The following is a 27,903-nucleotide window of genomic DNA, read 5'->3' on the forward strand; positions in this document are numbered from 1 at the left end:
GGCATAATTTAGCGCATGCGTATCATGTACCACGTGTTGAAACATGGCGGGGTATCCCCTGGATTTCTCGCAGAATGGCGAAATTCTGGTGTATTCTAGCCCAGACGGAGTTCTTAAGCTTTGGGATTCATCAACTGGACAACTAAATAAAGAGTACACACCAAGCTCTCACCTGTCAGCAACATGCAGTTGTCTGTCATGGGGCCCAGGACGGCACTTGTCGGTAATGAATATTTGCCACTTTTCTGAAGATATGCTGTTATATAGTGTTAATCTTTCGATTCTTCGTAGTATATGTGATTTCAAGAAACTGCGTAAATTTGAAACCTCTGTTCGTTGTCGACATTATACATAAAGCGTCATGAATTAAATCTATTCTAAACAATACATGAGTGTATGTAGCGAAATATATATTAGAGCATGTGGAGCAGGGATAACACGTGTTTTTCTGGGTATTACTAATACACGTAAATAACCCCGACAGCCGGCTTGGGTTTCAGAATGTGACCACGATGTAGTGTGCACATGAGAACACCCTAGCACCAGAAATGGGCTTCACACATTGTACCCATGTTGGGAATCGAACCAGGCTCTTCAGCATGACGAGCAAACGCTTGAACCATTAGGCTACCCACCTGACCGCCTATAGAATGATTAAATATGGCAAACACCTTTAAAAGTGCAAATTTCTTGTAGTCCTTGTATCATCTTAACTATTGGGCAGTTTTGCAAGGACTAAGTACAAGTGCTTATTTCTGTGGCAGATGAGTTAATAAGAAACATTCAACTTTGATTTTGTTTGTTGTTTAATGCTGCAATTAGCAATATTCCAGCTATTTGACGTGATCTGTAATTAAACAAGTCTGGACCAGACAATCCTATGATTGACATCAAGCATCGATCCACGCAATTGGGGTACAATGACATGTATCAACCAAGTTAGCGAGCCTGACCACCCTCATCTTCACGGGTCCAACTTTACAGATAACAGCTCCTGGTTAATTGCATTTAGCATCATGTGAAACCTTGCTTGAGTCATGATACATTACATATCGCAATAATCAGTTTGTGCCATTTTTGCATGATATTGTCCAAGTTACATGTTGCCCTGCTGATGAGAGTTTGTTGCTATCATCTGAACCAACCAGTTTGTGTGCCTTACAGGATGTTTTTTTCATGATAGTAAGGTAATGCTAGCCCATGTCATTATCAGGCTGAATTATTGCAAAACATAGTAAATGTCATTTTTGACAAATCAGTACAGCATTGAAATATGAATCAATACATGCAGCGGTAGAAACTAAAACTTTTAGTCCACTAGTCCTTATAATGATAATATATAGCAAAATCCTTAAAAATGGCAAATATCTACTAGTCCTTATGATACCTTAACTATTGGGCAGATTGGCAAGGACTATAGGACTAGTGCCAATTTCTAACCCTGACATGGCTAGGCGTAATAGGTATCATATGACTTGTGATGCACTGGTAAAGCGTGATAACCCTCCATTGTATGATTAACATGCTGAGTTGTTTTTAGGGTACCCCAAAGAGAAAAAGAAGAAAGAAATCAAGTGGAGGAATGGAAGAAATTGGGGATCTTGACCTCATCGCAATTGGTACGACCAATGGAAACATTCTGTTGTACAGTGTTGCCAAAGGAGACATCCATACTCAGTTTGTAAGTAACAAGCAAACACTTTGAACTTTTGTGTTAAATATTTCTAAAACTATTAAAATGTACAGGCACCAGGCATGTTTCTGTAGTAATGTAGGTTATGTATGATAAATGATCAAATTACTCATAACAGTAATTGCCATTTTTCCATTGAAGCCATTCAAACATACTTGCCCTTAATAAACCATACATACCCTTTCCAGACCCTACATGCCCTCCCCACACTCTACATGCCCTTCCCACACCCTACATGCCATTCCCACACCCCCACCCCCACATGCCCTTCCCACACCCTACATGCCCTTTCCACACCCTACATGCCCTTTCCACACCGTACATGCCCTTTCCACACCCTACATGCCCTTTCCACACCCTACATGCCCTTTCCACACCGTACATGCCCTTTCCACACCCTACATGCCCTTTCCACACCGTACATGCCATTCCCACACCCCCGACATGCCATTCCCACACCCCCACATGCCATTCCCACACCCCCACATGCCATTCCCACACCCCCACATGCCCTTTCTTGACCTACATGCTTTTCAAAGGTGCCCTGCCCACCCTACATGCCAATTCTAGACCCTACATGCCATCTCCAGGTTTCCCTGATCCTGACACGATATGTCCCACCACAACACTAAACACCCTTTCCTGGCCCCACCTGTCCTCCTGGCACCTGTACAGATTCAGTGTCTGTATCAGTTGTAAAGGGCTGGAAAACCAACTCATGCCCCAGAACCACCACCCTACTCAACTCCCCATCCCCCGTCCTATTGACACCTGACCAGATTCCATGTCTAGATCAGTTGTACAGGGCAGGGATACCAACTCTGGCCCCTGAACCACCACCCCACTGTAACCCCACCCCCTGTCCTATTGACATCTGACCAGATTCTATGTTTGGATCAGTTGTAAAGGGCAGGGATACCAACTCTGGCCCCTGAACCACCACCCCATTGTAACCCCATCCCCTGTCCTATTGACATCTGACCAGATTCTATGTTTGGATCAGTTGTAAAGGGCAGGGATACCAACTCGGGCTACTGAAACAGATCAGTCACTTTGACCTTCCTGTTCAAATGCTCTGATACAGTTAACATTATCTTGGATATATATAGTCTCTTTGTTTCTGTGTGTGAATTCATCAGAATGTCTTCATGGCTTAATCCGAAATGATTGCTAGGTGTTCAAAACCATAAAAAAAACCTTGTTTTTCACAGGCATAAAATGAAAATGAGAAAGAGATAATCATGATTATTATAAGAATAATTCCAATGTTATGAAACAATGGCTTTGAACTAATGTAACTATCAAATATATTACAAACTGAAGCTCTTGAAATCCAGTCCCAATCAATGCAATATTTTCGTCCATGTTCAACCAAATGTTAATTTCAGGAGGAGGGTCACACAGACACAGTCAACGGTACGTGTTGGCACCCCGAAGCACCAACCTTGTACAGCTGCTCCAGTGATCACAATGTCATAGAGTGGGATGTTGTCACAGGCAAAGTCAAACAGTGAGTGGGGCACTGAGCAGCATGCTCCCATGTAAACACCTTCTTTGTGCAGAATTTTGGGTGCAATTTCAACTTGTTGATTTGTAGTAATCAGGGTTTTAACATAGTGAAGGAAAGTACCTCTCACTTAACAATCTAGAATCATTATTGAAGTTTAACACCTATCTGCCAGCTAACATACTTGGAATATTAAAACATGTTTAAATTTTGCTAACCAATGTTCAAGATAGATAAATAAAAAAGAACACAATAGAGATGTGACTATGATTAAGTTTTTATACCAGTACATCTTCAGTTAATTATTTTACCATTTAATTAAAATCCTCTAAAGGGAATTTTGCATCAGCACCAAAAATACGATGTTTGTTCTTTCTAGAATTAACATTGCCCAATGGGTGCAAGAACAATCCTGTGTTCCTAAATACTGCTTCTTCATCTGGTGGACGACGCAGTGCACCAGCCAACACTCATGTACTGCTATGTAGAGTTAAATATGCATCAGTAACATCTACACTGTTACAATTGTGTGTTACAACTGTTGCTTTCCTTTCAAGTATGTTAAAAGGGTTTTGAAATATTTTCATTGTTGGTGAAGAAATAAACATAAGTTATTGCATTTCATGTATCAGCTGTGTATAAAAGATAACATCCTTTTGAGAAGATGGTAATAATTGTGTGGATAGAGATGCTTGTCAGCCTTTTTTGTAAAATACCAGCTGCTGTGTCATTTAGGTTTGGGGAAAAGGATCAAATGGTATAAACCTTTGAAGCCATATGTTGCCCGCAGTAACATGAATATTGAATTGTCAGATTGTTCTTATGTTAATTATTTGATATTGATAAACATTCAAAAAGAAAATTTTAAATTATTCACACTACACATTTATCATGATTGTCATTGTTCATGGTTTTATTGAAATATCAGGTATATGGCTTTACAATTTATATTCATGCAAACAGATTATCAGTAAAACATGCTCAAAAACCTATCTGTAACCATGGTAACCTGAGCAGTGATCAACATTGTGACCATGTGAATGATGTGTTTGAGAATAGGTCTTCAGCAACACATGCTTGGCGTAAGAGGCAACTAACAGGATTGGGTGGTCAGGCACGCTGACTTGGTTGTTACATGTCATTGTATCTTAATTGTCTGCATCAATGCTCATGATGTCAATTGATAAATGCTTATGTCAAGACCTGTGAAGATCCAGGGTAGAATAGGTCTTCAGCAACCCATGCTTGCTGTAAAAGGCAACTATGCTTGTCGTAAAAGGTGACTAACAGGATTGGGTGATCAGACTTGCTTGTCATCGATCTCAATTGCGTGGATCGATGCTCATGATGTCAATCACTGGATTGTCTGGTCAAGACTCGATTATTTACAGACTGACGTTATATACTGGTAGCTGGAATATTGTTAAGTGGGTCCTTAAACAACAAACAAAAAAAGTTAACCATATTGCACCAAAAATACGATGTTTCTTCTTGTTTAGAAAAAGCATTGCCCAGTGGGTGCAAAAACAATTTGTGTTGTTCAATACTGCTTGTTCTTATGAACAATATCAGTGTACCAGCAAACACACATCAGATTTGACTCAACCACAACTGATAAATTCTTGATGTAATATCAAGAAATATTAAATCAGAATAATGTGAAATGGTTTTCAAAAGTGCAATATTTGTCTCTTCGTCGTCATGGCCATGATTTTTAAAACTTTCATTAGTTTAAAAATAATGTGTTGCATTTTGCATTGTTCACATTCTGAAATGAACATGCAGTTTAACATGTTATGGCCAGGCAGGTGTAATACCTTGGTTTACAGATTTCAAGAGCCCATTTAAGTCTGGGCCCCCATTTAGTCATCATTGTACATAGTGTAGTATTTATTGGCAGCATTTATTTTGTCTCAAATTCATGCTTTTGAAAAGAATGATTTAATAATAAATTGAAATGGAAGTCTTTTTCACAGTTGATCCTCAGATAACATGGTTAATCATCTTATGTAATTAACATTTTGTGTAGGAATTATGTTTCTTAACTCATCTATGCCAGCTAACATACTTGGAATATTGAAACATATTTGACTTTTGCTAAACAATGATCAAGATTGATAAATAAAAAAGAACACAATAGATCTTCAGTTAATCATTTTACCATTTAATTAAAATCTTCTAAAGGGAATTTTGCATCAGCACCAAAAATACGATGTTTGTTCTTTCTAGAATTAACATTGCCCAATGGGTGCAAGAACAATCCTGTGTTCCTAAATACTGCTTCTTCATCTGGTGGACGATGCAGTGCACCAGCCAACACACATGTACTGCTTTCTAGAGTTAAATATACATCAGTTACAATTGTGTGTTACAACTGTTGCTTTCCTTTCAAGTATGTTAAAAGGGTTTCGAAATATTTTCATTGTTGGTGAAGAAATAAACATAAGTTATTGCATTTCATGTATCAGCTGTGTATAAAAGATAACATCCTTTTGAGAAGATGGTAATAATTGTGTGGATAGAGATGCTTGTCAGCCTTTTTTGTAAAATACCAGCTGCTGTGTCATTTAGGTTTGGGGAAAAGGATCAAATGGTATAAACCTTTGAAGCCATATGTTGCCCGCAGTAACATGAATATTGAATTGTCAGATTGTTCTTATGTTAATTATTTGATATTGATAAACATTCAAAAAGAAAATTTTAAATTATTCACACTACACATTTATCATGATTGTCATTGTTCATGGTTTTATTGAAATATCAGGTATATGGCTTTACAATTTATATTCATGCAAACAGATTATCAGTAAAACATGCTCAAAAACCTATCTGTAACCATGGTAACCTGAGCAGTGATCAACATTGTGACCATGTGAATGATGTGTTTGAGAATAGGTCTTCAGCAACACATGCTTGGCGTAAGAGGCAACTAACAGGATTGGGTGGTCAGGCACGCTGACTTGGTTGTTACATGTCATTGTATCTTAATTGTCTGCATCAATGCTCATGATGTCAATTGATAAATGCTTATGTCAAGACCTGTGAAGATCCAGGGTAGAATAGGTCTTCAGCAACCCATGCTTGCTGTAAAAGGCAACTATGCTTGTCGTAAAAGGTGACTAACAGGATTGGGTGATCAGACTTGCTTGTCATCGATCTCAATTGCGTGGATCGATGCTCATGATGTCAATCACTGGATTGTCTGGTCAAGACTCGATTATTTACAGACTGACGTTATATACCGGTAGCTGGAATATTGTTAAGTGGGTCCTTAAACAACAAACAAAAAAAGTTAACCATATTGCACCAAAAATACGATGTTTCTTCTTGTTTAGAAAAAGCATTGCCCAATGGGTGCAAAAACAATTTGTGTTGTTCAATACTGTTTGTTCTTATGAACAATATCAGTGTACCAGCAAACACACATCAGATTGGACTCAACCACAACTGCTAAATTCTTGATGTAATATCAAAGAAAATTAAATCAGAATAATGTGAAATGGTTTTCAAAAGTGCAATATTTGTTTCTTCGTCGTCATGGCCATGATTTTTAAAACTTTTTTTAGTTTAAAAATAATGTGTTGCATTTTGCATTGTTCACATTCTGAAATGAACATGCAGTTTAACATGTTATGGCCAGGCAGGTGTAATACCTTGGTTTACAGATTTCAAGAGCCCATTTAAGTCTGGGCCCCCATTTAGTCATCATTGTACATAGTGTAGTATTTATTGGCAGCATTTATTTTGTTTTAAATTCATGCGTTTGAAAAGAATGATTTAATAATAAATTGAAATGGAAGTCTTTTTCACAGTTGATCCTCAGATAACATGGTTAATCATTTTATGTAATTAACATTTTGTGTAGGAATTATGTTTCTTAACTCATCTATGCCAGCTAACATACTTGGAATATTGAAACATATTTGACTTTTGCTAAACAATGATCAAGATTGATAAATAAAAAAGAACACAATAGATCTTCAGTTAATCATTTTACCATTTAATTAAAATCTTCTAAAGGGAATTTTGCATCAGCACCAAAAATACGATGTTTGTTCTTTCTAGAATTAACATTGCCCAATGGGTGCAAGAACAATCCTGTGTTCCTAAATACTGCTTCTTCATCTGGTGGACGAAGCAGTGCACCAGCCAACACACATGTACTGCTTTCTAGAGTTAAATATGCATCAGTAACATCTACACTGTTACAATTGTGTGTTACAACTGTTGCTTTCCTTTCAAGTATGTTAAAAGGGTTTTGAAATATTTTCATTGTTGGTGAAGAAATAAACATAAGTTATTGCATTTCATGTATCAGCTGTGTATAAAAGATAACATCCTTTTGAGAAGATGGTAATAATTGTGTGGATAGAGATGCTTGTCAGCCTTTTTTTTGTAAAATACCAGCTGCTGTGTCATTTAGGTTTGGGGAAAAGGATCAAATGGTATAAACCTTTGAAGCCATATGTTGCCTGCAGTAACATGAATATTGAAGTGTCAGATTGTTCTTATGTTAATTATTTGATATTGATAAACATTCAAAAAGAAAATGATAAATTATTCACACTACGCCTTTATCATGATTGTCATTGTTCATGGTTTTATTGAAATATCAGGTATATGGCTTTTGTTTTATTGAAATATCAGGTATATGGCTTTACAGTTTATATTCATGCAAACAGATTATCAGTAAAACATACTTAAACCTATCTGTAACCATGGTAACCTGAGCAATGATCAACATTGTGACCATGTGAATGATGTGGTTTGAGAATAGGTCTTCAGCAACACATGCTTGGCATAAGAGGCAACTAACAGGATTGGGTGGTCAGACACGCTGACTTGGTTGTTACATGTCATTGTATCTTAATTGTCTGCATCAATGCTCATGATGTCAATTGATAAATGCTTATGTCAAGACCTGTGAAGATCCAGGGTAGAATAGGTCTTCAGCAACCCATGCTTGCTGTAAAAGGCAACTATGCTTGTCGTAAAAGGTGACTAACAAGATCGGGTGATCAGACTTGCATGTCATTGATCTTATTTGTGTGGATCGATGCTCATGATGTCAATCACTGGATTGTCTGGTCCAGACGTTATATACCGGTAGCTGGAATATTGTTAAGTGGGTCCTTAAACAACAAACAAAAAAAGTTAACCATATTGCACCAAAAATACGATGTTTCTTCTTGTTTAGAAAAAGCATTGCCCAATGGGTGCAAAAACAATTTGTGTTGTTCAATACTGTTTGTTCTTATGAACAATATCAGTGTACCAGCAAACACACATCAGATTGGACTCAACCACAACTGCTAAATTCTTGATGTAATATCAAAGAAAATTAAATCAGAATAATGTGAAATGGTTTTCAAAAGTGCAATATTTGTTTCTTCGTCGTCATGGCCGTGATTTTTAAAACTTTTTTTAGTTTAAAAATAATGTGTTGCATTTTGCATTGTTCACATTCTGAAATGAACATGCAGTTTAACATGTTATGGCCAGGCAGGTGTAATACCTTGGTTAACAGATTTCAAGAGCCCATTTCAGTCTGGGCCCCCATTTAGTCATCAGTGTACATAGTGTAGTATTTATTGGCAACATTTATTTTGTCTCAAATTCATGCGTTTGAAAAGAATGATTTAATAATAAATTGAAATGGAAGTCTTTTTCACAGTTGATCCTCAGATAACATGGTTAATCATCTTATATTATTAACATTTTGTGTAGGAATTATGTTTCTTAACTCCTCTATGCCAACTGACATACTTGGAATATTAAGACATATTTGACTTATTTGAAAAGAGGGACACAACAGAGCTTTGACCAAGATTTTTTATACCAGTACATCTTCAGTTTATCATTTTACCATTTAATTAAAATCTTCTAAAGGGAATTTTGCAGCAGCACCAAATATACGATGTTTGTTCTTTCTAGAATTAACATTGCCCAATGGGTGCAAGAACAATCCTGTGTTCCTAACTACTGCTTCTTCATCTGGTGGACGAAGCAGTGCACCAGCCAACACACATGTACTGCTTTCTAGAGTTAAATATGCATCTGTGAAAACACAGTAGAGAAGTAATTATAAACATTAAACATGTTAAACCAATAACAATTGTGTATAAAAACTTTCCTGAAAAGGTTTTAAGATGTTATAACATGATGCAAAGTTTTACGTTCCTTGTATTACTTTGTCAGTTTCAGCATTAAAATCATCGCATGGTTGGATAAGTTCTTGGTGCCAAAACATGCCGCAGGGTACACATAGAACATGTAGAAATCATATCTCTTTATAAAATAACTTATGTTGATCATAAGAAGGCAGAGATAAATGCACTTTCGCTTCAGTACACTGGACAAATAGATGGAACATTGTTGTGACCACACTTAATTTGTGAGAATTTAAATATGCTGAATGTCAAAAATAATAAAATGAAAAGTACTCTTGTTGGCATACTTATGTCGCAGAGGGCACACCTGAACATCTTAGTTGTCATGCTTCTCATTGTTTCTATCTCCGTAGTGTCAACACTCATAATTGTTACATCCATGTCATGGTCAGTGAAATTCAGGTTGTATCATTGGCCTGGATATGTTTACATTCATCACATTGGCTCTCTAATAAAAGTAACATAAACACCGCCTCTGTGTTCTAGTGGTAGATTGTCTGCCTGTAGAGCAGAAGGTCCGGGGTTCTATCTCTGGCCGCATCATACCAAAACACGTTAAAAGATGATGCCCTGTATGGCGCTCGGCATTAAGGTGATTAAACAAGGACTGGATGGCTCAGCGTCAGTATGCTGTGTCTAAGTGGGGTATCCATGCTTATTCAGCTTATACGGGGTCATATACGGTAAACTTCGGCATGGTATCGCAGTGGGATAGCGCTATATTATAAAATCAGCATTTGTCCGAACCAGTACAATCAGCTGCACGCACGCATGTCGCTATATAAGTGCAATAAACCCATTTCACCTCACCATGCTCACCTCTCAAAAAAACAACATTTTAATTTCTAAATGATTTTTAGTTTAAAAGACTTTTAGGAGGATCATACTTGTTAGTTTTGAGCAAACCATGTTTACCAACAATCAACAAATAGCCTGATGTACAATGAATAATACTTGGCACCAAAAATACGATGTTTCTTCTTGTCTAGAAAAAGCATTGCCCAATGGGTGCAACAACAATCTTGTTTTCTAACATACTGCTTGGTCTTCTCATGGACTGGAGCAGTGCACCAGTCAACACACATCCCGTTTTGGTTTAACAAAAGATCAGCCAATATGATGTAGTTATAGTCTGATTTAGTATAAACTCTGTAGGCTAAAATTTACAGGAACTTTTTCTTGCAGTAGGAGTGTCATTGATTGGACATTTTTAGTATTGATGTATCACCTCAAAAGTATGATATATCAGTTAATGATACGACTGATTGTTCTGAATGTGAGTAGATAAAAATAACAATGTAGATCTGCAGTTAATCAGTTTAATGCTAATTATGAACTCGGCTGATACGTTAACTGTTCAACATTGAATTTCTGCCTTCTCATTGTACTTAACAATGGTTATCTTGATAAATGTAAACTTCTGTGTCAGTGAATTATTAATTTGGTGTCGATCTCCATAAATTTTTACTGATACAGCATCAATATTACAAATTTACCAATATTGCGATATTCATTGACATCCCTAGCTTATGGGGTGGATGTATGCTGAGATACTTTGAAAAGCTTTGAGTGGGGTATTCATGTTAAACTGCATCAGAAGTAGTATCGACGATGGGGGTACGGCCTCACCATACCCTAGACCTGGTCCAACTCCTGGCAATGCTTCCATGGAGGTCTAAAGTTATATAAATTATGTGATATCGATCACTGATTTGTCACGTTTGGCTAGCAAAATGTAGCGTCTGCTTAGCAAAACTTCATCAGTTGCTACATTTTACAAGGCAGTTGCTACATTTGTACAGTGTATATTCTCTGTGTGTCTGTCGGTTTCAGGAAGTGGAAGGCCGACAAGGGCAGTGTATATTCTGTGTGCATGTGTTCACACAGTCACCTTCTCACAGCTGGCAGGTCAATCAAGTTGTGGGAAATTCATACACGGCAGGTTTTAAAGGTAAAAAAGCTTCTCCAAATTTTCATAATCGTTCTGCGTTGTACCTCTATTTCTATTCAGTTTTACCGTGATGCAAGGCGTCATGATCATGTTAGTATGGTTAGAACCACTGTAACCATGGTAACACTAATTGCTGCAAAATTGCTGATGCATAAAGCAGTAATCTCACTTAGTCATTTTAGCAGAAGGGGCCAAGGGTCGCTGTGCAGAGTTGTCCCTTCGGCATACCAGAAACCTAAGATCGTGGACCCGTGAAGATCCGGGGTAGAATAGGTCTTCAGCAACCCATGCTTGCTGTAAAAGGCGACTATGCTTATCGTAAAAGGCGACTAACGAGATCGGGTGGTCAGGCTCGCTAACTTGGTTGATGCATGTCATCGATCCCAATTGCGTTGTTTGATGTTCATGATGAAAATCACTGGATTGTCTGGTCCAGACTCGATTATTTACAGACCGCCGTCATATAGCTGGAATATTGCTAAGTGCGGCGTAAAACAACAAACCAAAAAAATAAAGACAAACCCCTAAGATCATGGGTTTGAATCCTGATTCGCCCCAATTATGTTTCTTGGTTTGTCAGCACCATACCAATGCTAATAGGTTTCACCAAAGTGGTTTACTTATGAGACCTGCCTCACTTCGGGCTTTCTTCTCACATTCAGCTGACAGGCTGTGATATAACTGGAATACTGTTAAGAGTGGCGTTAAACACAACTCACCCACTCATCTTAGCATTAAGCATGAACAACCTGTGTCATGTGTATGTAGACGCATGATTGTAGGTGACCTGACGTTCTGTAACTTGTTTGTAGAGTTACCTCCCTTATCGGCCAGGATCTGCCGCTCATGGTTTGAATCCCCGATTCACCCTGATGACCTGTAGGTTTTTTGTCTTTGCTTTAGCCAAGCATTACACCAATGTAATTAAAATTTGAGTCTCTCTCCCCCTCCACTCACACACACTAAGATTATAACACAAAATACTGTCAAAGTGACATTAAGACCAAGTTCATCATGTTCATGTCCTTTTGCAGAGTTTCACTGGCCATGCAACAGAAGTATTCAGACTGATTTCTGTTCCGTTAATTGGGGAAACTCCTCCGAATCCAAACTCAGCTGAACATTCATACTTCCTGTCTGCTGCCCGGAGCGACCGAGTCATTAATGCATGGTGAGTCATGTGATGCTGTATGCATATAAATTTTTATAACAAGGGATGAAATCCTGAACAAGTCCCATCCCTGGTGCTCGGCTTAAATAGGATAGTGCAAGGATTGCCTGTCTCTGGAGTCGGTATACTGTGTCTGAGTGATGTAAGGGGCTTGGGTGGCCCAGTTGTCTAAGGCGCCATCATTCGCTGTGCAGAGTTGCTTCCCTTGGGCACACCAGAAACCTATGATTGTGGGTTCGAATCCCGGTTCGCCCCAATTATGTTTCTAGGTTTGCCAGCACCATACCTGTACTCGTGGGTTTCATCGAAATATGGGAAACTTCTAAGACCTGCATCGCTTCGGGCTTTCCTCCCACATTAAGCTGACACGCTGTGATATAACTGGAATACTGTTAAAAGCGACATTAAACCAAACTCACTCACTCTCTGAGTGGGCTATGTGGTAAAACTGTGGCATGGTATCTCAGTGGGTTAGCACTATAAAACCAGCATATTAGTGTGAACTAGTCCAAGCAGCCATACACAAGTGCAATTATCTCGAATGCAACGTTTAACCTCATTTCACCTCATCTCACTTCTCCATTGATAAGTCAGCATTTGTTTCAAAATTACTTATTCCTTCAAGTGTTGTTATTGTCGTTGTAACTTCAACTTTAATGTACGCATTATTAACTGTCATTCTTGGACATGTTTGGTCGGTATCGGTCAGTGTTTAGAATGACTTCATTTTCAACATGTTTTTAACCATTATGCCAAAACATATTTCCTACTTTCTTTCTGCATTATCTCTCCTCAGTGGAAAGTCTATGTGAGCTTTATATGTCAGTCTGGCACTACCGCCCTGCTCCGCTCCACCCCCTGTCCTATTGACATCTGACCAGATTCTATGTTTGGATCAGTTGTAAAGGGCAGGGATACCAACTCGGGCTACTGAAACAGATCAGTCACTTTGACCTTCCTGTTCAAATGCTCTGATACAGTTAACATTATCTTGGATATAGTCCCTTTGTTTCTGTGTGTGAATTCAACAGAATGTCTTCATGGCTTAATCCGAAATGATTGCTAAGTGTTCCAAACCATAAAAAAACCTTGTTTTTCACAGGCATAAAATGAAAATGAGAAAGAGATAATCCTGATTAATGTAAGAATAATTCCAATGTTATGAAACACCACAGAGCTTCTTGGTCTGAAACCCAGGCATTAGTTTAATGAATGCTTGTCAAACCTCTTTGACGGGCATTTAGAAGTTGGTGTACTAAGCATGCTAAGTAAGGATAAGATATATGGATGAACAACTTCTTTATTACAATTAAGAGCAACCTACACTGAAACGTCACTACTTAGTGTGCTCTCAACATGCTCAACAGTTGATTTTCATTTGGTTTGAATGCAATAATATTGAAAATGGTATCTTCGGCATTGTGATTAGAAAAAGGCAAATATAACCACTGATACACCACCCCACTGTAACCCCACCTCCTGTCCTATTGACACCTGACCAGATTCCATGTCTGGATCAGTTGTAAAGGGCAGGGATACCAACTCAGGCTACTGAAACAGATTGATCAATTTGAACTTTTTGTTCAATTGCTCTGAAACATTTAATGATTTTGAAATTGTCTGGATATTCCCATGAATTAGCTACCTTATTCTTGTTCAAATTGGCTCACATCAAAGTACAGTTTATTTTTCTCCCCATGGGGATCTCGTTGAGAGTAAGTTGTGTCAAAGATGGATCAGGTGCTCAACCTCGTGCTCAACCTCAACCTTGGTTCTTTGTGTTTCCCGATACCCCGACTGCTGATCCCTTTATTTCCACGATGTTTCTATCCACGAGCATTTCTATTCCTCGGTGTTACAAATCATTTAGACTAGAGACAACAAGCTACATAATCCATGTCAGTATTGTGTTAGTTTGAGTACAAGTAAGGTGTACCTCAATGGGATCATGCTGTGTTGTCCTACCCCAGACTGCATGGCACAGAGATTGTGTCAATAGCATGATTAGTGACTGATTTGTAAGGGCTGGACCTGTGAAGATCTGGGTTAGAATGGGTCTTCAGCAACCAACGCTTGTCGTAAGAGGCGACTAACAGGATCAGGTGGTCAGGTTCGCTGACTTGGTTGATGCGTGTCATCGTATCCCATTTGCGTGGATAGATGCTCATGATGTCAATCACTGGATTATCTTGTCCAGGCTCGATTATTTACAAACCGCCGTCATATAGCTTGAATATTGCTGAGTGCGGCATTAAACAACAAACCAACACTCAAAGTTGTAAGGGCCAGAATAGACTAATTACGTGTCACTTTCACATGGCTTGAATATCGCTGTCTGTAAAACAACACATTATCAGCTGATTTGTTTTCAAGGCATTCACAGCGGAAAGAGGGATGATTGGTAATGTTTTGTTCTTCCCTACAGGCAGATTGACACATCCTCCAAGGACAAAAATGCCCTAGCTTCTTTCTCTCTACCTGATGAACCTGTCTATGTAAATATTTCCAAGTCATCAAAAGATCAGGTGAGGGAGCAGTATTAGCAGAACTTATCAGTCTTGCTGTGGGTCATACACTGTATTGGTTTGTCTTTAAGCATCAGGCTACTTAGGTGAAGCATTACTTTGCAGTTATCAACATCCCGTGAAGATAGGTAGGTCTAGAGTAGGTCTTAGCAACCGATGCTTGCCGTATAAAGCACCTATGCTTGTTGTAAAAGGCGACTAACGGGATCAGGTCGTCAGACTCGCTGACTTGGTTGATGCATACCATCATCTCCCATTTGCGCGGATCGATGCTCATGATGTCAATCACTGGATTGTCTGGTCCAGACTCGATTATTTACAGACCGCTGTCATATAGCTGGAATATTGCTGAGTGTGGCATTAAACAACAAACCAACATCAATATGAAGGTTAAGTCAAAGCAGTGATAATCTTCAAACTGTATGGTGTCATCTGCTCAACCACAAACATAAACTTCTAACAGTCAGACCACTTCAGTGGTCCAGTGGATAGAGAGCACCTGCCAGGATGGCTGGTGGTTCAGTCCCGGTTGTGTCATACAGAAATATGTTAAAACAAGGTAGTAGTTGTTACCCTGCTGGTGCTCGGCATTTCTTTTGTATTGTTTAGCCAAAGGTATTTGATGCAACACATACAGACATAACAATGAAGACTGTCATTGTTGTATTCAGTATTGATGCTGCTATGAGTTCTGTTCAGAATGAACCCTTGTTTATTTCAGTCCATCTTGTTAGCGGTTGTTACAAAAAGTGGTCAAGTGCTAGTGTTTGAACACACGTTAAATGGGTAAGTTACCATCATGGCCATACTACACTATGTGAGTGAGAATCCCTGTAACCATAGTAACAAGGCACATTGGAATGGGTTATTCAGGACGCTGTCGTGTCAGTCACCCTTAGTGGTCTGTAAACTGCCATACTGGTATCCAGGCCTACTACTAATGTGTAATGAATGAAACTGTCGGTTGTATTTGATACCAAAGCTGTAAGATTGCTGTTTATGGTGTTGAGCTCCATCCACTTGGCTCATTAACTACCAACAGCAAGGACTCCTTTATTGATTTCCTATGGGCTGATATTTGGCTACACATTTGGTAACATATTCAGTCTGTTTTCTGTTGTACAGTGTTGTAGGATTTCCCATTTAGTACCGGTATTTGTAATTTAGAAAACTTTGGAAAGTGTTCAGAAAACAATCCCTATCTTTATGACTTTAATTCAGGTCGAAGCACTCATTAAATTTCCTGCCAAAAACCAATGGTTCTCCCTTTCACCTTGCTACAGGTGGTCTTACTTACATCGCTGGTCAGTTTGTATTGCTTCTGTTGTCAAATATTTAGTTCACTTATGATATGACATTCTTTCAGGAGGTTAAAAAAGCCACTTCGTCCAAAGGTTAAGATACAGGTGGTGACGGCTGGCGGCGGTGTTAAGGAGGACACACCCCGACCAATCCCGGTGCTCGCGGCTCACATACAGGGAGGAAAGGAGAAGAGTTTATTGCTAGCTCATGGCAGCTACCTCAAACCTACTTTCGAGAAAGTGGTAAGATATAATCTGATTTAAATCTGTTGTACATGTATTATTATTGTTTGTTACAAATAAGGACATGCTTGTTGTAAGAGATGACTAACAGGATTGGGTGGTCAGACTCGTTGACCTGGTTGATGCATGTCATATTCCAATTGTGTGGATCGATGCTCATGATATCAATCACTTGATTGTCTGCTCCAGACTCGATTACTTACAGACCGCCGCCATATAGCTGAGTGTGGCGTTAAACAACAAACCAACAAAGTTAAACATAATGCACCAAAAATACGATGTTTCTTCTTGTTTAGAAAAAGCATTGCCCAATGGGTGCAAAAACAATTTGTGTTGTTCAATACTGTTTGTTCTTATGAACAATATCAGTGTACCAGCAAACACACATCAGATTGGACTCAACCACAACTGCTAAATTCTTGGTGTAATATCAAGAAATATTAATTCCAAATTGATCAGAATAATGTGAAATGGTTTTCAAAAGTGCAATATTTGTTTCTTCGTCATCATGGTCATGAGTTTTAAAAGTGTTATTAGTTTAAAAATAAATAGGCTCTTTAAATCGATGAACAATTACACACCGTAACTATTACATCATGTTTATCATATATGACTAAGCTAGGATTTGGACAATCAGGTAATCTGTGTCCATATTCCATCTATGTGATGGCAACCAGTAAATAATGAAATCTTGACCAGACAATCCAGTGATTGATATTAAGAGCAACTGTTTGTGCCTTCAACCAAGTCACGAGTCTGACCAACTGATCCATTAAACAACTGCTTTAAACAACAAAACAATCAAGGAAACTTGCAGCAATATGGCAGTAGGTTTTTTACTCCTGTGTTCAGTCGAAACACACTCAACAAGATTCAAGAAATATAAATGTTGGCCTTAACCTCTGTTAAACATGGGATGTAAGTCATTATCATGATTATGATGTGTCTTCTCTGTTGCAGGCGTATGACCCCTCCCAGCCTGAAGTGTGTCTTATCCGAGAAGACCCACTGAGGACTGCCTTTAAGAAAGATGGAGGCGTCTCAAAGGTACAACATGCAAGCAACAGTTGTGTTCTTCCCATTCTGGGCATATTTCATCCAGAGTATGTTGTAACAGTTTTCAAATGAGCTGTAAAATAGTTCCCATCGTCAGTACTTTATTCTGTAAGCCAATAAGTTCCATGTAACCAGGCATAACCCAGTTAACAGTATGGATTGGTTTGTTGGTTCAGCGTCCAGTTGCTCACCTGTAGTATGGACTTCACCCTTGAGGTTGTTGAGGATTTAAAAAGGTCCTAATAGGTCCCAGTAGCCATGCTTCTCACAAGAACCATTGCGACATGCTTGAAAAGGGTTAGGTGGCTTCCATTGAGCGACCTGGCTGGTTACATTGTTCCTGACAGAGAGGGGTGGTCAGGCAGCCTCATGGTTAAAGCGTTCACTCGTCACGCCGAAGCCCCTGGTTCGATTCCCGACATGGGTACAATGTGTGAAGCCCATTTCTGGTGTCCCCCGCTGTGATATTGCTGGAATATTGCTAAAAGCGGCTTAAAACCTTACTCACTCACTCACTCACTCACTCCTGACAGAGATCATGATCATGCATGTGGACTGTTGCTCATGATGTCCACCACTTCTCTGTCGGGTCCTAGTTGAACCCTTGCATGGCACCATGATGTGACTGGATTGTCACTATCTGTGTCTGTGTGTATTAAACCAATTCCCAGGTTTTGTTCTGTCCTCTCAAATGTTGGTCATCATGACCCCTTGTCTCTTGTTAAAGGGGCCATGGGGGTATTGGATCAGGAAATATAACTGCATATGTTTCAACACAATTTGTGTCAGGGAATGATTAAACACTTGGTAATGCAATTTCATGAATAAAAGCTTGAATTATAATATTTTTCATCTGTTCCTTGGATAAATGTAATTACCAAGTTTACCATGCATTATCAAATTACTGTATCAGGGGACTTGGGAACTATCATCCCTCTTATTGGTCCAGATTTTGACAAGTTTTAGGACACAGACTATTCTGTATCTAACACTGGATTGTGTCCCTTCCACAGATCCGGACACCAAGCATCTCTAAGGAAGCCACAGTGTTGGTGCCAGCCAACATGGTGCCCAAAGACCCCAGTTTGTCTGCAGACAAAAGGCGGAAAAGACAAAACTCTGTTGGAGAGGTAAATATATTTATCATATTTCTTTTATGTTGGGCTGTAAAAACTATTAAGATTTCTTCTCTGGTATGCATGTTTAAAATTCTACTTGTTTGTCATCATTTTTATGAGGTTAATTAAAAATTAACATGTTCATTATATTCATACTTAATCAGTATATGCTGTGAAGGGTCCGGCAGACGGACTACACTATGAAGCAGCTCACGTTATGTTGTTGTTGCAGCTGACGATGGAAGAACGTCTTCACGCCATCAGCCTGGACAAGAGTGACACCAGGGGAGGGGCTACTGCACCTCCTACTGCTGAGAGCGTCGTCCATCTCCTCACCCAGGCACTGCAGAGTAAAGACAAGAAACTGCTTAGTGTGAGTTGTCTCCCTTGACAAAACACACACACACACACACACACACACACACACACACACACACACACACACACACACACACACACACACACACACACACACACACACACACACACACACACACTTCCCAGTGCGTTTCACCTTCATTACACTCTCTGTAACATTGCTGCCGTTAGTGTAGTAGCGGCTGGTTAGATAACGGTCAGTCGGTTGCAAGTTCAACTCCAAGCATGGTTGTGGTCACGTATCAGTGGGGAGTTTTGCCTTTGACTAATGGCAGTGATAGTATAGAGAGCTCCGGGAATGGGCTATTGCTTTGTGGAGCTTGAACACTGCCAATGTACTGAGTATTCCCTGCCAACTAAACCTAGAAGTAAGTAGTTCGACCTTGTGTCCTGTGTGCATGGTGAACAAATGTAGATGAATGCAAATAGTCCACTGAGAAGTTTGTGCTGATAGTATTGTTTTTAACTTTAGTTTTAAAAATATCACAAAATGAAAAATTGAAAGTGTTGTAGATTTGATAAACATGATAAACTATTTAGTATGTTTGACACCTGTGCCTCAACATGGGTACAATGTGTGAAGCCCATTTCTGGCACTCAGTCGTTATATTGCTGAAATATTGCTACAAGTGACATAAAACATTACTCTCACTCACTCACTCACTCACTCACTCACTCACTCACTCACTCACTCACTCACTCACTCACTCACTCACTCACTCACTCACTCACTCACTCACTCACTCACTCACTCACTCACTCACTCACACCTGTGCATTTGTGATGCATTAACTATACATGCACTTGCCCATGAGAAATATACTTGAACTGGTTGAGAAATAACATGTTTTCATGCTCAGTGCTATGAGATACTGGTTTTGTAAAGTCTGAATGTGTCTTATGTCACAAGAGACATTTAAGAAATAGTGCTTCAAACTGACAGGTTGGTATTCACCCTCCAAGACAAAACTGACCCTCAGACTCTTATAGTCTTAATATAAGTTCTCTTGGGCCATCACCGGTAGTTGGTTACTTAGCCATACAGGGCGGTCGGGTAGCCTAAAGGTTAAAGCATTGGCTCATCACACCGAAGACCCCGGTTCAAACAAATTAGATTAATACAATAATTGAAATGTTAGTTGTTACTATGCTTACAGACTGTGCTACACCGAAGCAGTGAGAAAGTGATACAGAAGACAATACGGAAACTCCCCATAGTGTGTGTGCTTCCCCTCGTACACGAGTTGTCCAAGAGAATGGAGGGACACCCACAAAGGTATGTCCACAACGGAAAGCTGGTCATTGATCAGAAGGCTTCACAGGAAAGGGTAATGGGGTTTCCTAGTGGTTAAAAGGACCCGTGAAGCTCCGGGATGGAATTGGCGACTAATGGGATTGGGTGGTCAGGCTCGCTGACTTGGTTGATGCATGTCATGGTATACTTGATGTAATCTGTGGAGACGAAACATGATAACCATGGTAACATCATATCTGTCTGGAAACTGCTTTTGTGTAAACGTGTGAGAAAACAGTGTACAATCTATGTATTTTGCACCAACTACCTTTTGGTCAACTACAACAATGTGTTTCTTAATGTGAAATAACCGATAGTTCTCAGTTGACTTTTAGCCTTTAAAATGGGGATCAGGGTGTCGTTGTACAAAGCGATCTTAGCTTGACATAGACTTAAAGCAGTCGTAGGGCTTAGGTTGTTTTGCACAACAGCACCCAGGTGACCCAGATGGCAGATGGAGTATGGATGGTGTGGGGGTCAATGTCGCCAAGGGGATAGGGCTGTGCTCCCAGCAGGGGTGTATGGTCCTGATCAGGGCAAGCTGCAGTTGGTGGCCACCATACTGTTCTTGTTTTCAGCATGCACTGTCAGCCTGCAGAAAGTTAATGTCCTGGTTATTGATGTTCCCTCTAAAATGTGGTACCAGTGTAGATGTTCTTATTTCTTCCAGTGCCAGTAAAAGTGTGAAGTGGCTGAAGACGGTGATGGCTGTGCATACATCCTATCTGATGACAGTGAGTAGATTGTTCTGATGGAAGCAGTGATCCTACTTTCCACAGTGGGTGTTAATAATAAAAGATCTGATGCATTTTCCTGAAACTTTGTATTTTCAGTGAAATTTTAATGAATGAGGAGGGGGCACGGGTGGCCCAGTCGTCTAAGGGCTGTGTTTCGCTGTGCAGAGATGTGTCCCTTGGACAAGCCAGAAACCCATGATCGTGGGTTCGAATCCCGGTTCGCCCCGATTATGTTTCTAGGTTTTGTCAGCACCATACCCGTGCTCGTGGGTTTCACCCAAATGGTAAACGTCTGAGACCTGCATCACTTTGGGCTTTCCTCCGACATTAAGCTGACACGCTGTTATATAACTGGAATACTGTAAAAGGGGGGTTAAACCCAACTCACTCACTCACTAATGAATGAGGACGCCTTGCACTGTTTATACGGTGTCACCTTATGAGGTTGATGTTGCCCCCTTGACCATGCTTGCCATAAGATGCGACTAACGGGATCGGGTGGTCAGACTCGCTGACTTGGTTCATGCAAGTCATTGATCCCAATAGCTTGGATCGATGCTCATGATATTAATCACTGGATTGTCTGGTCCAGACTCGATTATTTACAGACCGCCATCATATAGCTTGAATATGTGCTAAAGTGAAGTGTTGGTATACACTGATGCCACCTCTGTAGGTTGAACCAGTAAACTAGTCAGCAGACAGATTAGAAATGATTGTTGTTGATGGGTTTTGTGATGGTGAAGCTCTTGGTACTGCATCCACTAACTGATCGTGTTGTGTTTATTTTGACAGTTCCCTGAAATTGTTGACAAGCTGAGCTCACTATATCAGATGATGGATGCTCGTGTCTCCATGTTCACCAAGTTGTCACGGTTACAGGGCAAACTTGACCTTGTCCTCACACAGGTAGGTCTCAAGGACAAATTGTACTTTTAAACATTGAGTTTCAGTGCTGAATGTGTGTTTTGTCAACATGGGGATCAGATGGGTGGCAAGGGTGACATGACAGGGCATGGATGGCCCATTGGTGTGACACGCTGCAGTTCATGCTCCAGAGTTGCGTATCTTTCTCATGCTATGATTGGCAAAACCGCAGTCATTTGTTCGAAAAGGCAGCTTATTTTTCTTGCCTAAGTGAAAGTGCAGGGTGGGCCCACATTCGAAACTAAATTCACTTCTAGAGAATATGTACTACATACCAAAAACTATTCTGAACTGCTATCGTGTCTATTTAAAGTAACTTTCCTGATGTTTAATTGGATTAGAATGTACGAATATGGAAACTACAGAACTCACTTCTAAAAAATGGCAAAAGCAGAGCGTGGGCTGACCTTGTTGTATGCATAGGAAGATATATGCCACTATTGTAGCATCATGTATTTTATATGAATTCTGCTGTAGTCCAGACTTGACCTTGATTTACCATTATTACCAACAATTGTTTTGCACTGGTTAACGGTGTCATTTCCTCATGAAATTGACATTGCCCCTTGATGTGCTAGAGAACATTTGTAGATCATTCCTGTCCCTTCTTGTATGGAACTGACAGTGCACCAATCTATAATCAATCCCAGCTCTTCAAAATCAGATCTTATTATTTTACATGTATATTCATGTATAGTCATGACATTAATGTTCATTAAGAAGACATTTGGTATTCAAGGAACCCTGGTCAGAAGATGTCCTGCTTGTCACAAGAGACAACTAAAATGGGGATCGTTGCTTTCAGTCACTAGTTTGCCTGCTCCATATTTGAATATTTAGCTTGAATGTTGCTGACTGCATAATATTCGCTCACTCAAGGCAGTCTGTCAACTTCCTATGTTGCTGGGAGGCATCTTTAATAGAAACAACTGTTCACTTTGACATGATTAAATCCACCAACCAACTGTTGCAGATCACATCACATGACCAGGAAGATGAGGAGGATGCTGGGAAATCTCAGCAGCCATTGTTGTTATATCAGGATGGTAAGTGAAGTAATATCTGATGAATCACAACCCTCCAACCAAAGAGTGTGACTCCGTAATGTTCAAGGCATGATACATGAAGTATTTGTGGAGGCTTGTGCTGATTATGTGTACAGTAAACTACAGACTCTAAGAGACCACTAATATTGGTTCGTTATAACTGTAGTTTGTTGTAAGCATATGTACAGCATATACACAGCAAATGGCCCAGAACAAGTTTGTTGTATCCGTCAGTTCGTTTTAAGGGTATTCGTTATAAACGTAGTTTGCTGTATATAGGACATTTTCCTGTTTGAAACAAGATAAAATAAGACCTGGACAGTAAATTTTACATGCAGGCAACTTTACACGGCCTTAATTAAGTTGGCTTTGGACTGCCTACATGGTCTAGTGATAGAGAGTGCACCCAGAGAGTGGAAGGTCTGGGGTTCGATCCCCAGTCGTGTCATACCAACTTATGTTTAAAGATGGTACTTGTTGTTACCCTGTCTGGTGCTCGGCATTGAGGGGCTAAAACAAGGACTGGTCAACTTGGAGTCAGTATCCTGTGTCTGAATGGGGTTTTCATGTTCAACTGCGGCATGGTATCTCAGTGTGCTAGCACTATAAAATGACATCAGTCCAGACTCTTTTGTGCGTATTTGATGCAACATTTTGTCCCCGATAATACACTGGATCTCAGTATATCTTTGACATGCAGATAGCTGTGCACATATTGTACAACCCTGGCTAAAAAGTGCCTATTCATTAGTATGTATCTATGCATTTGTGTAGCATTATAATATAATGTTCAAGCCATTCTTCTTTGACTACCTTCCTTAAGTGATTATTCTAAGGCTTTGTTCAATATTGTATGTCCCAGCAGTGTTAGATCTGATTTTACTTCTATTTTACGTTTTCTGCCAAAATAAAATTGTATCTTTCATATTCACCATGTTCACTAATTCTTCTTGTTGACTGAATGTTAGACAAGCTCATTGAGCATTGAACCAATACTGTTCTTCTTTCAGAGTCCTCCGATGAAGACTTCCCAATGGAGGACATCCTTCCGAGTGGATCTGGGGTGAGTGGCTCACATACATTGCCGGCCCTGTGGGGATAGAATAGGTCTGCAGCCATCTATGATGGTGGAAAGGGATGGCTTAGCTGGAAGTACCCCATGCTTTCCCTGTGGGGATTCAGGGTAAAGCAGAGAGTAGCCTTGTCTTCCACTGTACCTGTGTGTGACGGTGTGGATCATTTTTCACAATATCAATCACCAGTTTGTCTGGTCTAGGCTCTTATTTATAGCCCGTCGTCATATAGCTGGAATATTGCTGAGTATTGCAGTAAACAACAAACATTGAGCATGTAGTAAAACACTGGTTTGCTTGGCCCAGACTCAATGATTACAACTGTCTGTTTTATTCAGTTCCAATTAATAGCAAAATTGAAGTATTGAGAACTGATTCAGAATTGTGGCCCTCAAATGCAACTAGTCAGTGCTGACTACTTTCATTGGATTTTCTACTTGTTTTCTGCACAATTTGGTAGTCTCAAATTTGTGGACTAACATGAATCTCGAAGGCTGGGAAAAAGCGAGACTGGTTGTGATGAATGAATGTTTGTTTTGCAGGAGGACTGGGACGATCTGTCGGAGATGAGCTCCGATGAAGTGGAGGCCAATGGAAAGAAAGAAGACGAGGGTGTAGAGTCGGAGGAGGAAGATGACGATGATTCAGGGGAAGAAGAGGAGGAGGAGGAAGATATGGGATAACAAGGAATGAGAATGCTGAAGGACTTATACAATCAGTGCAGTTTACAACTTAAACTGTAGCCTCTCTGAGAGTATTAAGAAGTGCCGTGGGAGGAAGAAACATACAATGAATTGCAAGATGGATGGTCTGTGTGGTGGCTGTGTGGGAAAGATCAGAAGTGGAAGAGACAAACATGGGCCAGCAAATACCACAGACAGAACCCCCTCCACATGACAATCTTAGCTCTGTATCGATCTTGCATCACACCATGATATCCTCCCACATCTGACTTATATGAAATACTGTTCAAAGTGCGTTAGACCAAACTCACTCACTCACTCCCTGCATGTACTACATGTATCAGTTTTATGGCGGGTTTACCCTTGCCCTCTTCCAGATTGGTGTCTTGGCAAGATAGCAGCCCACATAATCAGGCATGCAGAAGGATGCTAAGCGTCACAGGTGGCCTTAGACTCATAATAAACCTTGCCCATGGCTCGAATACTGTCTTCGTTTCTTGACATTTGGCTGAACTTTTGGTCAAAAGTGAAAGCTACCAAACTTTCATGCAGGGAAGTACACTGACCACACAATACACTGACCACATGCATTGACCACACAATACACACAGAGTATGCACACATCAGTAACTTTGATAACCAGCCCTTTATGGAAGAGACATAAGGTGCTGGGGATATTTGTTAACGTGAATGATACTTGTTATTGCAAGGTTGTTGTCTGTATGGTGAACTCTGTGCATGCATATCAACATTGAAACCTAGGAATTCTCTACTTTACTAAGGATATCAAAATAAACTCCTTCTCTATAAAACAGTATCTGCAGGAGAAATGGCTCAATGTTTACCTAGTGTGTACAAATATGTATATATGTGCATAGAAACTACATGAAATGTCCTCAGTAAGATCAGATTATGTATATCCTTGCAAAGACTGGATTATTTACTTAATGATGCAATATTAGAAGTTTCTTAACTTAACTAATGATCACCATTAGTTATGTTTGATTCTGCTTATTTTGTAACAATGTGCAATTGACAATTGTTTAACATGTTTATAATCATAATCAACTTGGTCAACCTGTACTTGTTGATCCTAATCTGGAGATTTTGACAATAGTTACTAGGCAATTATATGCCCCGTCCACACCGTTAAAAGTCTCGAATATACACAAGAAAATATGGAGTCATGTAAATTTTCGGGGCTTAGTACTGGGCTCTCATAAGGATTACGTCCCTTGGGCGCGCCAGAAACCTATGATTGTGGGTTTGAATCCCGGTTCGCCACGATTATGTTTTTAGGTTTGTCAGCACCATACCCATGCTCGTGGGTTTCACCAAAGTGGTAAACATCTGAGACCTGCATCACTTTGGGTTTTCCTCCCACATTAAGCTGACATGCCGTGATATAACTGGAATACTGTTAAAAGTGGCATTAAACCCAACTCACTCACTCATTCATAAGGATTACTTTCAGGTTGTTCAGGGGAGGGAGCTTGATACTGCCAATATGGTAGTGAAGGTTGTGCTATCTGAGACCATGTACTCCATTGTCTTGATGTTGTCATGGGCATTGTTACTTTGTCGTCCTGGTAGAATCTTCTTTGGCATCACTGTTAATGGATATCATGTTTTCAATGATCCAAAGGGCTTTGTTTGATTGTCCATCAAATAACTTGGATTTTATTAAGTTGTTCTGTAGGATATTGCAGCAACAAAAAATGGCCCTCCCCACATATTATTTGGTGGGTTCCTTTTAATTCGAAGCTTTCTGCAGCAAGTGGTAGATGGTTGGTCATCAGATATTTTACATGACACAAATGAGTATTAAGCTCAGTTTGTATGGTCTTGGAATCTCATTTGATGAGCAAATGTCTGCATACTTCTGTCTTTGATCAATTGAAACTGTGTGGACCTATTGGCCTCCCTGCTACAGCAGATCCAAGTAACAACACAAGATGATCAGGTGGCCCTGGTGTCATACATAATCTGAGGACTCGTGCTATAGATATGAGTTGGTATATTTGGTTCGTAATTACATGTCCGATAATTATGTCTTGAACTGTACTTGCTAGCTTTAATTTAGATTTCAACTCTTGTCTTTCATTCCTTTATCAAATTACAGTCAAAGCAAAGTCCATGATTATCACCATGATTATGATGTATGATATGAACATGAATACGATGTAGTTTCATTCTGAAGCCAGCTGCTACACCATGCACTGTGTGACAGGGCATGGCTGTACTCTAAGACAATAAACCATACAAACAAAAGGGCGTTATGTCGGAACAGTGCAGTGCTGTCTACCTTTTAGGTAAATCACAGGCATGGGTAGACTATTAAGTAACTCTACATGGATTCCATGGTTTCCAAGCTTGGGGCCTGTTAGAATTTGTCGCTTGCAAGCCATGCTTGTATCTGGTGACTGAATGGATCGTTGGTCAGGTTCAGTGACTTGGGTGTTTTGTCAAGGCACCCTGATGGTGTGCATCGTTGATCATATCAATCACTGGATTTTCAGGTCCAGACACAATTAAGTACAGGCTGTTGCTCTGTGCGACTTTAAACATACCTGGTATGGGAAAAGGTGGTGACTCTACAATGGCCAAACCATTCACCCCATACAAAGTGATTGCATGGTGCCTTTTACACACTTCATGCATGGTGTTTTGACCTAACGTGGTCAGCTGGGACTGCAGGCAAAGCAGATTATGGCCTCACCAGCTATGTTTGGTTCAGCCACAAGTCGAGTTATTCTACATCCAGCTGATGTGAAAGCCAGAGCGTAATGTTGTCATAGTAATGATTAAAGTGGTCGCTCAACATGCTGAAGACAATGTGTAAAACCCAGACTGATTATTTACAGACCTCCCTCATACAGCTGGAATATTGCTGAGTGCGGGGTAAAACAACAAACCAACCAACCCATATCTGGTGTCCCCCTGCTGTGATATTGCTGGAATATTACTAAAAGCGCCGTAAGACCATAGTCACTCACTCACTCACTTACTCACACACACACTCACTCACTC

The 27,903-nt window shown here is 39.9% G+C and overlaps 1 protein-coding gene across 1 annotated transcript; it reads left to right on the top strand.

The window, feature by feature from the left end:
- The first annotated feature begins 8 nt into the window (after positions 1 to 8).
- On the top strand, positions 9 to 27,139 carry LOC124146015 (WD repeat-containing protein 43-like). Its single transcript, XM_046516036.2, has 17 exons — positions 9 to 223; positions 1,541 to 1,681; positions 3,082 to 3,203; positions 11,204 to 11,321; positions 12,356 to 12,492; positions 14,918 to 15,017; positions 15,739 to 15,803; positions 16,384 to 16,561; positions 17,522 to 17,608; positions 18,631 to 18,747; positions 18,968 to 19,108; positions 20,271 to 20,389; positions 21,078 to 21,141; positions 21,940 to 22,053; positions 23,045 to 23,117; positions 24,128 to 24,180; positions 24,733 to 27,139. Exons 1-17 carry the CDS (start codon positions 44 to 46, stop codon positions 24,871 to 24,873), a joined length of 1,950 nt encoding a protein of 649 aa, XP_046371992.2. The 5' UTR covers positions 9 to 43; the 3' UTR covers positions 24,874 to 27,139.
- Positions 27,140 to 27,903: the final 764 nt, after the last annotated feature.

Source organism: Haliotis rufescens, unplaced genomic scaffold (genome assembly GCF_023055435.1).
Source record: "Haliotis rufescens isolate VD_foot unplaced genomic scaffold, xgHalRufe1.0.p SCAF_3, whole genome shotgun sequence".
Lineage (NCBI taxonomy): Eukaryota > Metazoa > Mollusca > Gastropoda > Lepetellida > Haliotidae > Haliotis > Haliotis rufescens.

Excerpts from the sequence above, each read along its gene's own strand:
- LOC124146015 (XM_046516036.2), top strand. The coding sequence starts at position 44 with ATGGCGGGGTATCCCCTGGATTTCTCGCAGAATGGCGAAATTCTGGTG. Across the intron at positions 11,322-12,355 it reads ATACACGGCAGGTTTTAAAG|AGTTTCACTGGCCATGCAAC; the intron begins GTAAAAAAGCTT and ends GTCCTTTTGCAG. Across the intron at positions 12,493-14,917 it reads GACCGAGTCATTAATGCATG|GCAGATTGACACATCCTCCA; the intron begins GTGAGTCATGTG and ends TCTTCCCTACAG.